Genomic DNA, 14,354 nt, shown 5'->3' with positions numbered 1-14,354 from the left:
AAAATGTGTTGAGATTCAACTAAGCACTTCAAAGTTTGACTGGACATTTGAGAATGAATCTTCACCTAGCAGAATAGCTCTGACCTGGTCAGGTAGTAATTGCAGCTTAATTCTTAACTCAACAAACCCTCATCTACTCTGGTACATGCCTCTAGCACTGCTATTGAACCTCCTGACTTTGGCTGGAACTGCTGCGGTCAACTGTCTTTTAGGCCTCTGGAAGTTGATCTCCCTAATTCTGGCTGGTTTGACCTCTCTCTTCGTCTGTTTCCAGAGACATTCTCCTGATGTGCCTGCTGGCTGCTCGGTCCTCCCCATCCTAACATACAGCTCCACCTTAAATAGCACTGCGGCTGCATGGCTGCAGCAAGACCCTAGACTGTTATGTCAGATGGAAAATTAAACTGAGTGATAACTTGTTGCTCATCTCATAGCATAGCTAACACACCAACATAGCTAAACACAACATAATGATGGAACATAACTATTAACAACAAACGTTTTTTTTTCCATTTAAATTCAATATCAAATGTGATCTTTCTAATCTTATATTAGCTAAGTTACTCACCCAGCCATGCAAGTGCAGTTCGCGGTCAAGACGTAGTTGTTTCTTCTGTTTACAATGACCCAAGCCTGGTACATGGTCGTCTTCTGGCCTTGGCGCTGGCTAGGCAGAACTTCGGATCGTACGACACAAAACTCATCTGTTAAATCTTTGTATTTTAAGTCTTGTACGTGACCATTCAGTACGTAGTTATAGGCATCTAAGGATTTATACGCCCTCAGTTTCTCTTTACTATACACGCTCGGTTTCTCTATCAGGTAGGTGTAGATGTCAGGCCACTCAAACGGAGGTAATCCTGTCAGTTCGTCCATCCATTGAGTGAGTGTGTAGGGGTCGACCAATCTGGTTCCGTCCATTAAAGTTAACTTTTTAAAATAATTATCGCGGTCCCGGACAGTGAGTGACCTTACATATTCAGATAAAATTGTATTTTCTCCATCCATTGTTGAAAAAAAAAAAGCTAACAAAATTTCTTAGCTACCGTTGTTGAAGTATTCAGGGAAATCTTTCTGCCTCCAGCTATGCCCCGCCCACACAAATACGTCACAATGTTTAATGTGACTGAAAAGGGGTCTATATACACTGTATATCTGTACCATTTCTCATTTAGTCTATAGCAACATTGCCTGTACTGTCTGTACCTCTGTGTGTGTATATTGTGTAGGCTTCTCTCTCTGTTCCTCTCTGTCCATCTCTCTCTCTCTCTCTCTCTCCCTCTCTCCTTCACCCCAACCGGTCGAGGCAGATGGCCGCCCACCCTGAGCCATGGTTCTGCTCGAGGTTTCTGCCTCTTAAAAGGAAGTTTTCCCTTGCCTCTGTTGCCTAGTGCTGCTCTTGGTGTGAACTTTTGGGCTTCTGTAAATATCATCACAGAGTACGGTCTAGACCTGCTCTTTTATGAAAAGCGCTGTGAGATAACTGTTGTTGTGATTTGGCGCTATATAAATAAAATTTTATTGAATCAGCATCTTGATATGCCACATCTGTGAGGTGGATGGATTATCTCGGCAAAGGAGAAGTGCTCACTAACAGATTTGTGAACAATAGAGAGAAATAGGCCTTTTTGTCACAGTTGCGTGTGGTGAAAAGGTTGGTGGACCCAAATGCAGGACTCAAAGCAGAGCAGGTACAGTTCAGAGGTTTACTAAGAAACTTAAGGCGAGCACACTTACAAGGCAGAGTGGCTGAGCTGAGGCTTTCCTAAATAAGAATCCAAATTAAACAAGGTGATCCAACAGAACAGGTAATCCAACAGAAATCCAAAATCCACAGAAACAAGCAGGGCGAACAAACAGGCTAAAAACATCCACACGAGACACAGCATTACAAGCCACAATGACCGGACGGGGACTAAACAGAAACACCAAACACATACACAGGGACTAACGAGCAGGGCAGGAGCAACGTAGGTGACAGGGATCAGGACTAACGAGACAGGCAGGCCGAGAGACGGCAGGGCAAAACAGAGACAGGCAAACAGAGGGATTACTGGTGGAACAGACAGAACACAGGTTACTGAACACAAGGCACTGGCAACTGACACAAGAGAAGAAACAAACTGGAACACAGAACAGACTAAAAACTAATCGTACAGAAAGTCTACAGATGTAACAGGGAAAACAGACTGAAATATGAACAGAATACAGAGCAGACATGGGCAAAATAACCACAAACACTGAAGTACACAGACCAGGAGTAAACACTAAGACATGGAACCAAAACACTACGTAACAGATACTGAACTGGCCAATAAATAAACTCACAGAGAACAAAATTCAGAGTTCTCTATGTTTAGGATGCAGTCGATTTAAAAACAGTCTTGAGACCACATGACCGATCTTGAGTACTACAACACTACTGTCAGGTGAAGGTCAAAGAAAAAACAAAGACAAAGAAGGAAAGAAGAGAACAACAGGGAAGTTTGTCTTACAGCATGGGAGTGGTATCTAGCTGTGTCTCACCTGAGGAAGTTCTCCAGGTCATCGCGACTGCAGGAGGACCATGACAGGTCACTGGGGTTTCTTCCTTTCACCCATTCACCAGACATGATGTGGGAATGACCGGTGCAGGTGGCGTGGTCATCATCATGGCTCATTCCCATGCTGAAGTCAGAAAAAGACATTCAGTCTCACTAAATTTCATTTATTTATTTAAAAGGGAGAGCATACAGTAAAACATAAAAGTTACCATTTGATGCTCTGTACCAGATTATAGCTTCATGCTAATTTGCATCTAGAGTCCCTTGGCAGGTCACTCCATTCTTATTGTGAGTAGATTTTGTGTTCTAGCATGACTCTGATTGTTTGACACTTTCATTTTAACATAGTGAATTACAAAAACTTCTCCACCCTAATGAAGAAAAGAAAAACATTTGGTGAGTTAAATGGTATACTGGAGAAGAGTAGCATTGACATTTTACAGCACATGGTAAAATGGTATATTGTTATGAATTTTTAAATTGAACAATTGCCCAGCCCTGGAAAAAACAGTGAAATGTAAATGCTCCGTATTTGTATAGCACCTTTCTAGTCTTTTCGACCACTCAAAGCGCTTTTACACTACATCTGCATTCACCATTCACTCACATTCATTCACTGAGCCTAAGTGCTCAAACAGAAACTTACATTCACACACTGGCGGAAGAGCCATGCTTAAATGTAGTGCAATAATAACAGAAATAGGTGATGTTTGGCTTAACTATATTGCATATGTGCTTTTACACAATAAGCATGTTCATGTACATGCGTCTAAGTAACAGTTAATTAGAAAAGCAGTGTAATCCCATTTTGAATCACCCCAGGGCTATAATCGGTCAAGTGAACTACACTGTACATTTGAATTATGAGATGTACTTGTACTGTACTGAGAGAAATGGGGGAATTACAATTTTAAACTGTGTCTTAAAAAATTATTTTCATTTAAAAATTGTGCCAATGCAACAGAGACAAACAATTTACAACACAGTGCAGTGAATTTCCTTTAAACAGCAGCACATCTTAGTGAAACACACCTGCAACATTTTGATGAAGCAGAGTAAGAGCCTGAGGGAAGCTCTGACAGTAAGGATCTTACCCACAGTGCATCTGTGCACACACAATGCATGTCTGTGTGAGAGGCACATATGGAGAGCAACAGAGGAAGGAAGGAGGCCATCACTTGAGCACAGTTACGTGTGTGTGTGTGTGTGTGTGTGTGATTCCACCCAAAGCCATGACCTACATTTGCAAATTAAAAACAACAACGTAGTCTGAACTCCAGGAACAGACTCAGAAACTAATAAATTACAAGACTCTTTTCCCTGATATAGAAGTACAATTCAGCACTCATACTTGTCTTAGTATAGTGCCTTCAAGCAGAGGAAACAGGGGTCTCATTTATAAAACTGTGCATAGAAACCTCACTAAAAGTGTACTTCCACCCAAAAGCCAAAAACGGTGTACACCAAAAAATATTCTGACTTATAAAACCGTGCGTACGCACACTTGTAAGCAACTTCCCTTTATAAATCAAAATCAACTTGAAATATGGTGCATGTGAGGGAGCTCCATGTCCGACCCTTCAAACGCCCATAGTTGCCTATAAATGGTCAGTGAAACGCCCCTTATTAATATTAATACGTCCTGACTGCAGGAAGAAAAGGAGACAAAATCTGACAGAAAAGCTACAAAATTAAATTTAACTCAGTGTGACACTGACGTTCCTTTTGGTGAGGCTTAAGCATGTTGTTTGGTGGGTAAAAAAAACACACTTTCACGCAACGCTTGTGCACCGGAGGAAAGGGGGCCCCGGAGCTCCACGCCTTTATGACCGATCTGCAGGAAGGGGCATCCCTCCTGAGTAGTTACATCACTGGCTGGAGGGGGGGACACTGATGCAAGACGGGATGACCCATGTACTAATCTGGATTCCCCTGTTTGAAAAGAGAGTAAATAATAATAATGTGTTTTTACAAGCAGCGCATCATATACACATGCTGGCGGACAGCGTTAGGCTCAAAAAGGCAACAAACATCTTTGAAACTATGCTCTACTATTTGCTCAACATGCAAGTATTAATTAATATGATTCCGGATTAAACTGTACAACATATTTGAGGCATCAACAGATATCTCCGTTTGCGTTTATTATCCTAAATCTGGATCTTTTTGTGCACTGCAAGTGATCTTAAATTGTGTGTTTTTTTGCGCACTTCAGGGAAAGTCAATCAAATTCAGAAAGGCTTTAAGCCTACAATACTCAGAGGTAATATTTCAATTTATTTTACACAATAGTTGGCCTATTCATTTTAAACCATTTCATTCTTCTGTCATCAGAGTCGCTGTTTTTCATTTGTCCAGTTTATGTGCATACGCATGTTTCAGAGTTTACTTACAGGACCGCAATTCTCCCGTCAAGTTTGTTTTTTATAGATCACAACCTTTTCTTGGGAAGTGGCATACGCACGTTTCCAGCCCTGTTTTGTAGGTACGCACCATTTATAAATGAGACCCCAGATCAGTCTGACAACTGTCCAACTAGGCCAGGGCCTTTCAGGCCAGACCAGACAGGCTATATTATCTTGAACACTCCCCTAAACATTAAATACATTGCATATCCTTACGGTTTACATACTGTAGATCTCATTAAAATTGTACATTAAGCACAGTTTGTTTGCATTTATAGTTCCCCCGGGAGTTCAATTTGAATGAAACTTTCAGGACGTGTTTCAGTTACTTCCATATCTTGAAAAGTAATTGAGATATCGACATGCTTTATACAACTTTTAATAAGATTGATCCAATGATGATTCACTGCACTGAAAATCTGGTGGCAATTGAAGCTACGGTCTAGGAGGAGATGTCAAAAATGTGATTTTCAAAAAATTCAACATGGCGGAAAAATTTTATAGGCGGACTGGGAATGGGCATTTCCTTAAGAAAATGCATGTGAGAGCTGGCAGCTATTTTTTGCGATTGCTACTGCTGTCAGTGCAATGTGTGCCTCCATCAGCTAAGAGACTCAGTGATGTGCTGCACACTTGTTCAGCAAACATATGTGTTAAGTTTTGCCCATTTTCGTTAACATGCTGTAAGTGGGGTTTGATCCATCAATCTCTGGATCCGGAGCAAGACCTAAACCACTGGACTACTCAGATACACTGTGAAGGGAAGGCTTTCAAGTTTCTTTATCAATCATGTGTCTTATTCTGACAAAAAAATTGCCTCCTAAGCACCAATAGAAGGCATGTTTCGCTTATAAACACATTTTCTGTGATGTCTACTCTGCTGTTGAAGAATAAAATGAACAGCCAAAGAATTATGCTGTGAAAGACTTAATATCATGTAAACAATGATTGCATTTAGAAAGACTGACAACATAGAATTTTAAATTAACCACTGAAAATCAATAAGGACACCGCATTTTGTTAGCATCAGGTTCTAACAACAAACAGCTCTGTAAATTCACAAGCTATAATATATTAGTATTGAAGTGGTACTCTGAGGACTGTCTCTTTACCACTACACTATTGGATCACACAGGTTTTTGAGTAACATTTTGAAGTATTGTTGAAGATAAAATACACTTGCCTTAAAAAATTAAGCTTTTCAATTGTCCTTCGTTTATTTTTTTGTTACAGCTTGAGCAGTTGAGCATGAAAATATAAAGCATGAGTCAACACAATAATTACAGAGAGATAATGCAAGTTGAAGAATTGGATGAGCAAAAAAGAGTGGGCTAGCTGTCAATGCAGCCATTTTTATCAAATGAAACTGGTTTCAATAGTAAACCACCACAAGAATGACAATTACCAACAAAATACACTATTTCCTAAGCAGACACGTTTAACAAAACGTAAATCACAATGTAACTTTTGTGTTTCAAACAAATAGGAGAATTATTAGCAAATTTGAAAAAACTTTCTTGACTTCAAGGGGCGGCTGTGGCTCAGACGGGAGAGCGGCTGTTCCGTATGAATATGTGTGAATGTTAGTTTCTGTTTGAGCACTTAAGCTCAGTGTATGACTGGTGAATGCAGATGTAGTGTAAAAGCGCTTTGAGTGGGTCGAAAAGACTAGAAAGGCGCTATACAGAGCATTTACATTTACTGCCATGCATCATGGGAATTCAGAGGGACGGGGTGATATAGAGCAGCCTAAGTCGATCCCTCTAAATTCCCATGATGCATGGCATTGAAGAAAGTTTTGTTAAAATTTGTTAATAAGTCTCCTATTTGTTTGATATACAAATGTTATTTTATTATCTTTTTTGTTAAACATAACTCCAATTAAGTTAACACCGGGTTAACACGGACTCAACTAACAAACATCTTATCCACCGTTGTAGTACCGTTTAACTCTAGTTGTAGGCGGTCAGAGTTTGTCAACCCTGAGTTTGTCTGATAACCCGAGTTAATTCTGAGTAGGTTGAACTCCCTTCATAATACAGGCCACAAGTCTAGACCGTACTCTGTGATGATATTTACAGAAGCCCAACAGTTCCCACCAAAAGCAGCACTAGTCGACAGAGGCAAGGAAAAACTTCCTTTTAAGAGGCAGAAACCTCGAGCAGAACCATGGCTCAGGGTGGGCGGCCATCTGCCTCGACCGGTTGGGGGGTAAGAGAGAGAGAGGGAGAGAGCGAGAGAGTGGGCAAGAGAGGAACAGAGAGAAAGAGAGAGAGGGATGAAAGGAGAGAGAGAGGGGAGAGAGGCAGCCTATACAATATACACACACAGAGGTTCAGACAGTAAAGTTGATGTTGCTATAGACTGAATGAAAAATGGTACAGATATTTACAGTAGTGTTAATGATAATAATCGTAATGTTAATGATTATAATTACAATAATAACACTAGGATTAATAATAATAATTGTAGCAGAGGGTGTCGAGCAGGAACACGGGGGCAGCAGGTGACTCGCAACCACAGATCCAGACTCCACAGCTCCAGAGCCAGAAACACCTGCAGGAAGTGATAGGAGGAGAGAGGAGAGGGACGAGAAAGCACAAGACTACCGGAAAGGGAATAAGTTGAGTTAGTAACATGCATTAATGGTATGAGGTTGCATACAGAGGGAGAGAAAGTAGTGGAGAGAGGAGCTCAGTGCATCATAGGAAATCCCCCGGCAGTCTAGGCCTATAGCAGCATAACTAAGGGATGGTTCAGGACTCACCTGAGCCAGCTCTAACTATAAGCTTTATCAAAGAGGAAAGTCTTAGCCTACTCTTAAATGTGGAGATGGTGTCTGCCTCCTGAACCCAAACTGGAACCTGGTTCCACAGGAGAGGAGCTTGATAGTTGAAAGCTCTGGCTCCCATTCTACTTTTGGAGAACCTAGGAACCACAAGTAACCCTGCATTCTGGGAGCGCAGTGCTCTGGTGGGGTAGTAAGTCTCCATAGGGCGGGGCAAGGGTGAAAGACCTGGCCCTGCGCCTGAGACAGCAGGACCTGCCATGACTATGAGCTCTTTAAGATAAGATTAAGAAGATCCCATCAAGAGAAACTATATCTTTAGATAATGCGTCACGGAGGTGCTTGGGCCCCAGAACAATAACTTTTATCGGAGTTTAGTTCCAGCCTCTGTAATATGTGCTATGATCTAATAAAACCAGTACAGAGACAAGTCCTTTGTCTGATGCAATTAGGAGGTCATCAGTAATCTTCACCAGTGCTGTCTCTGTGCTATGATGAACTCTAAATCCTGACGGAAAATTCTCAAATAAACTATTGCTATGTAGAAAGTAACACAGCTGTTTGGCAACTGCTTTCTCAAGGATCTTAGAGAGAAATGGAAGGTTAGATATAGGTCTATAGTTGGCTAAAACATCTGGGATATTTCAGAAGAGGTTTAATTACAGCTACTTTAAAGTACTGTGGTACATAGCCTGTTGATAAAGATAGATTGATCATATCCAGTATAGAAGTGCTGACTAATGGTAAAACATCTTTAAGCAACCTAGTCGGGATGGGGTCTAAGAGGCAGGTTGATGGTTTAGATGAAGAAATTATTCAAGTTAGTTGGTAAAGATTGCGGGAAGCAAAGCAGTCTAAACATACGCAGCCTCGGCCACGTCTGTACCATGGCATCCAGCCCTAGCGGGGCTGGGGGCGAGAGGGAGAACCACAGAGGACAGTGCGTCGTCTCGAGACGTAAACAAGTCCAAGTCTATGGGGCCGAACTCTTCGCATAATAACTCCACCACCTCGGGGTGGAGTCTCCATTCCCCGGGCCTCAGCCCCTGTCTCGACAGCAGGTCTGGTCCCTGATTCTGGGTCCCAGGGACGTACATCGCTCTGAGGGACAGCAGTCTCTGCTGGGACCACAGGAGGATCCGATGTGCCAGCTTGCATAATGGGCGCAAGCGCAGACCCCCCTGGTGATTCAAATAGGCCACCACCGCCGTGTTGTCGGTCATGACAAGGACGTGGCGACCGCGGACAGCGGGCAGAGAACTCCTCAGAGCTCTGAAAACCGCCAACATTTCCAGTCAATTTATGTGCCAACAGAAACGATGCTCCTCCCAGGAGCCTCTCGCGAAGCAGCCGTCCATGACCGCACCCCATCCCGTGAGTGAGGTGTCACAACACAGGCCCTTGGGACAGGAACCAAGGTTTCTTCCATACTGACAGGGAACGAAAGCACCTGCTCGTAATCCGTATCAGACGGAACGGATTTCCCCTCGGGGAGAATCCCTTGGATTTTAACCACCACTGCGGGGCTCTCGGGATTACGCTGGACGCTGCTGCCATGAGACCCAACACTCTCTGAAAGTGTTTCACAGTGATGGAGCGGCCTAGCTTTATTCTGGTTACTGAGGACACAATGGACCCAACGCGTGCAGGCGACAGGTGGGCCCGCATCATCATCGAGTTCCACACCACCCCTAGGAACGTAGTCTGTTGGGTGGGTGTCAGCACGATCTTCTTCGTGTTGGGCCGCAGCCCCAACGCCGAAGGTGGGCGAGGACGGCATCTCGATGCCGAACGGCTAACTCTCGAGACTGGGCCAGAATGAGCCAGTCGTCAATGTAGTTCAGTATGCGGATGCCCTGGAGCCTCACCGGGGCCAGAGCTGCATCCTTACACTTGGTGAACGTGCGAGGAGAGAGTGCTAGGCCGAACGGAAGAACCCGATACTGGTATGCCACGCCCCCGTAGGCAAACCTCAGGAACTTCCTGTGAGAGGGACGGATGGAGATGTGGAAATATGCGTCTTGTAGATCTATCGTGACAAACCAATGAACCTTGAACCTGAATCTCCTCAGAGATTTGTTCAGGAACCGTAGATCTAAAATCGGACGTGATCCTCCGTCCCCGGACTGGGCTCGGGGCTGGTGGCCGGTGTTCTGCCTAGGCCCTCGGCGGCACCCTGAAGCGTAGCTCCGCCAGGGAAACCCCGCCGACAACCCACGGTATGTGAGCTGAAACTCCTGCCAACTACAGCCCCTTGGGGCAGGGAGATTGGCACGTGTCTGCTGGAGGTCAGCGTGTCCCGGGTGTCGATGCGGCGGGATAACAGCGCCTGCTTCCTGGGCTGCCACGAGGGAGGGGACCTCGGTCTCCTCCTCTCGGGGGGGCTCCCGCTTCCTTCGACACCTGTCGCGGGAACCAGCCCCTCGGGGTTGGTGGCTGGGGTCTTGCGTGGGTCCCCGGTGGCACCCTGAAGTGGAGGTTGGCCAGGGAGATCCTGCTGACATGTAAGCCTTTGGTATGTAAGCCAAAGTGCCTGTCCCACCTGAGACTGAAGAACGGTCCTCAGATCCCTCGTCTCGGGGGGTTGTGGGTGAGAGCGCCGCCTCGAATCGCGAGTGTGATAAGGGGGAGCACGAGAGGCGACACTCTGCCTCTGGCGGTAGGAGCTGGATGACGGCTGGGCCCTCTCTCGTCTCTCCACAGCCGTCGCCATCCTGGCCTCCGAACAATGAGGGAAATATTACCGGAACGCATCTCCTTGTGTCCTGGCATGCTGGAACCGTCCACCGCCTTGCCAAACAGGCCAGAGGTTGTGATCGGTGCGTCGAGGAGAAAGGTCTTCTCCTTCTCCTGGATGCCCGACAGGTTGAGCCATAGGTGCCGTTCCGTGGCTATGGAGCGGCCAATAGCGCGGGCCGTCTCCTTCGTGACTCTAAGCGACAAGTCTGTAGCTCGGCGGAGCTCAGCAATATCCTCCTCAGAGGGTCCTGCTCCTGAGTCTATGTCCTTCAGCAGGTCGGCCTGGTATGCCTGCAAAACCGCCATTGTGTGCAGGCTTGCACCAGCCCGGCCCGCCGCCATGTAAGCTTTGCCCACCAAAGCAGATGTCATACGACATGGCTTGGTAGGTAGCGCCGGCTCCTTGAGGGATGATGCATGACGAAAGATAGCTAGCCAAAGCATCCTCAACCCGGGGCATCATCCCATAGCCAAACCCCTGGACTCCCGCTACGTCGCTATAGACCCGGAGCGGGGGAGTAGTCAGACGAGCTGAGAAGGGCTTGACCCAGGACTTGCACAACTCATCATGCAAGTCCGGAAAAAAAGGCAGAGAACGGCGCGGAGGCGGCGCTGCAGAAAGCGCTCATCCAGTTTGCTCGTAGCATGTGTCTTTGGTACATCCTGCGGCCAATCAAGCTGGAGCTTGCTCCAGGAGTTCGTCATAGCTGGGCACCGACTGATGACACTCTGCTTTTCTCTCCAGGAAGTCTTCCTCCTCCATGATGCTAAGCACTTCCAGCTCCTCAGAGCCGGACAGCTGCAGCCTCTCCTGGCTCATACCTCGAGCGGGAGAATCCACGAATCGGGCTCCCGAACGAGACAGAGGGGAGTCGGAGTCAGCAGACGAGACACGAGAAGCCTCGGCAATCCCGATGCCGTCAGAGATGTCGCGCTGGGAGCCCCATGACCAAACCCACTGCGCGGCCTCAGCGACCGCCGGGCCTGATCCACGGGGAGAACGCATCCTGCCATCTTGGGAGAAGAGAGCCGCAGGGGACCTCAGCACCCTCAGGGGCAGGGCCTTGCAATGGCCGCAAGCAGCCCCCTCACAGACAGGAAACACACAGGATAGTGTCGCCCGCCGTGATCTAACGTGGGCACGGGAAAACACATCGCCTGAATTGCTCGCCAGCCATCTCTCTGTCTGCCATCCTTCCAAGTAAGAGATTGGATACTGTAGTCTTTCTTAACATGCCAGAGTGCCTGCGGAATAGAAAAGAGCTAATGTGTCCTGTGTGCCGGCGTGCTTATATACGCCTCCAGTTACATCGTCACACGCTACCGTTCTAGCAACACCAATAGGATTGGAGTAGTTTCATTCATGTTCAGCCCTGCCACGCCCAGAGGCGTTCCCATAGTGTCTTCACCGACGCAGTCTGAGTTCCCTCGAAGGGGAACAAAGACGGTTAGCTCCATGGTATAATACTGAAACTCACAAATTAAAGCAAATATCGCGGAAACATGAGAGGAACTGGCGTTCCACCAAACTGGAAAATTCTCGTTTAATTTTGCAAGACAGTCTTAAAACTTATGGGAAGGCCCTCCGTAATGCCAGAGCAGCGTACTACTCGTCATTAATAGAGGAAAATAGGAACAACCCCAGGTTTCTTTTCAGCACTGTAGCCAGGCTGACAGAGAGTCACAGCTCTATTGAACCAAGTATTCCCATAGCTCTCAGTACGACTTCATGAGCTTCTTTAATGATAAAATTCTAACTATTAGAAACAAAATTCACCAAGACCTGCCCTCAACTGGCACCAACTTATCTCTAAACAAACAGCTGTAGAACCAGATATATGTTTAGACTGTTTTGCTTCCCTCAATCTTTACCAACTAACTTCAATAATTTCTTCATCTAAACCATCACCCTGCCTCTTAGACCCCATCCCGACTAGGTTGCTTAAAGATGTTTTACCCTTAGTCAGCACCTCTATACTAGATATGATCAATCTATCTCTATCAACAGGCTATGTACCACAGTACTTTAAAGTAGCTGTAATTAAACCTCTTCTGAAAAACCCAAACTTGATCCGGATGTTTTCTGATGATATCTAACCTTCCACTTCTCTCTAAGGTCCTGGAGAAAGTAGTTGCTAAACAGCTGTGTGACTTTCTACAGAGCAATAGTTTAGAGGATTTTCAGTCAGGATTTAGAGTTCATCATAGCACAGAGACAGCACTGGTGAAAATTACTAATGACCTCCTCATTGCATCAGACAAAGGACTTGTCTCTGTACTGGTTTTATTAGATCTTAGTGCTGCATTTGATACCATTGACCATCAGATCCTATTGCAGAGACTGGAACATTTCATTGGCATTAAAGGAACCGCTCTAAGCTGGTTTAAGTCCTATTTATCAGATCGATTTCAGTTTGTACATGTTAACGATGAGTCCTCCATGCATGCCAAAGTTAGTCATGGAGTTCCACAAGGATCTGTCCTCGGACCAATCCTCTTCACTTTAAATATGCTTCCTTTAGGCAATATTATCAGGAAATATTCCATAAACTTTCATTGTTATGCAGATGATACTCTATATATCTATCGATCATGCCAGATGAAACTCATCAGTAAGCTAAACTTCAAATGTGCCTTCAGGATGTTAAAACTTGGATGACCTGTAATTTTCTAATGTTAAACTCAGATAAAACTGAAGTTATTGTTCTGGGGCCCAAGCACCTCCGTGACGCATTATCTAAAGATATAGTTTCCCTTGATGGCATTGCCCTGGCCTCCAGCACCACTGTGAGGAATCTTGGAGTTATCTTTGATCAGGACATTTCGTTTAAGTCTCACATTAAGCAAATTTCAAGGACCGCCTTTTTTCACCTACGTAATATTGTGATAATCAGGAACATCCTGTCTAAAAATGATGCAGAAAAACTAGTCCATGCATTTGTTACTTCTAGGTTGGATTACTGCAATTCCCTATTATCAGGCTGCTCGAAAAAGTCCATTAAGACTCTTCAGCTGATCCAGAATGCTGCAGCACGTGTTCTGACAGGAACCAGGAAAAGAGATCATATTACTCCTGTCTTAGCTTGTCTGCATTGGCTTCCAGTAAAATCCAGAATAGAATTTAAAATCATTCTTCTTACCTACAAAGCTCTTCATGGCCAGGCACCATCTTATCTTAAAGAGCTCATAGTACCTTACTACCCCACCAGAGCACTGCGCTCCCAGAATGCAGGGTTACTTGTGGTTCCTAGAGTCTCCAAAAGTAGACTAGGAGCCAGAGCGTTCAGCTATCAAGCTTCTCTTCTGTGTAACCAGGTTCCAGTTTGGGTTCAGGTGGCAGACACCATCTCCACATTTAAGAGTAGTCTTAAGACTTTCCTCTTTGATAAAGCTTATAGTTAGGGCTGGCTCAGGTGAGTCCTGAACCACCCCTTAGTTATGCTGCTATAGGCCTAGACTGCCGGGGGATTTCCTATGATGCACTGAGCTCCTCTCTCCTCTACTTTCTCTCCCTCTGTATGCAACCTCATACCATTAATGCATGTTACTAACTCAACTTCTCCCCTTTCCGGTAGTCTTGTGCTTTCTCGTCTCTCTCCTCTCTCCTATCACTTCCTGCAGGTTTTCTGGCTCTGGAGCTGTGGAGTCTGGATCTGTGGCTGCGGGTCACCTGCTGCCCCTGTGTTCCTGCTCGACACCCTCTACTGCAACGACTATTGTTGCTAGTCTTATTGTTATTATTGTTATTATAATCATTAACATTACGATGGTTACCATTAACACTATTATAAATATCTGTACCATTTTTCATTTAGTCTATAGCAACATTACCTTCACTGTCTGTACCTCTGTGTGTATATTGTGTAGGCTGCCTCCCTC

General features: G+C 45.2%; 2 protein-coding genes across 2 annotated transcripts in view; both read right to left on the bottom strand.

Annotated features, from left to right (window-relative positions):
- The window catches only part of adamts17 (ADAM metallopeptidase with thrombospondin type 1 motif, 17), a 236,219-nt gene that overhangs the window by 115,428 nt on the left and 106,437 nt on the right, over window positions 1-14,354 (bottom strand). Inside the window, exon 9 of the mRNA XM_046074026.1 lies at window positions 2,527-2,667. Within this exon, the coding sequence (XP_045929982.1) occupies window positions 2,527-2,667 (141 nt within the window). The remainder of the gene's footprint in view (window positions 1-2,526; window positions 2,668-14,354) is intronic.
- On the bottom strand, window positions 109-1,048 carry LOC123985951. Its single transcript, XM_046073964.1, has 2 exons — window positions 569-1,048; window positions 109-379 (listed from the first exon to the last, which is right to left on the bottom strand). The coding sequence occupies exons 1-2, from the start codon at window positions 1,006-1,008 to the stop codon at window positions 130-132; spliced, it is 690 nt and encodes a 229-aa protein (XP_045929920.1). The 5' UTR covers window positions 1,009-1,048; the 3' UTR covers window positions 109-129.

The sequence above is a fragment of the Micropterus dolomieu genome, linkage group LG17 (assembly GCF_021292245.1).
Source record: "Micropterus dolomieu isolate WLL.071019.BEF.003 ecotype Adirondacks linkage group LG17, ASM2129224v1, whole genome shotgun sequence".
In the NCBI taxonomy this organism is placed as follows: domain Eukaryota; kingdom Metazoa; phylum Chordata; class Actinopteri; order Centrarchiformes; family Centrarchidae; genus Micropterus; species Micropterus dolomieu.
Note: the sequence above shows the minus strand (reverse complement) of the source record. Positions and strands in the feature narration are given on the sequence as shown.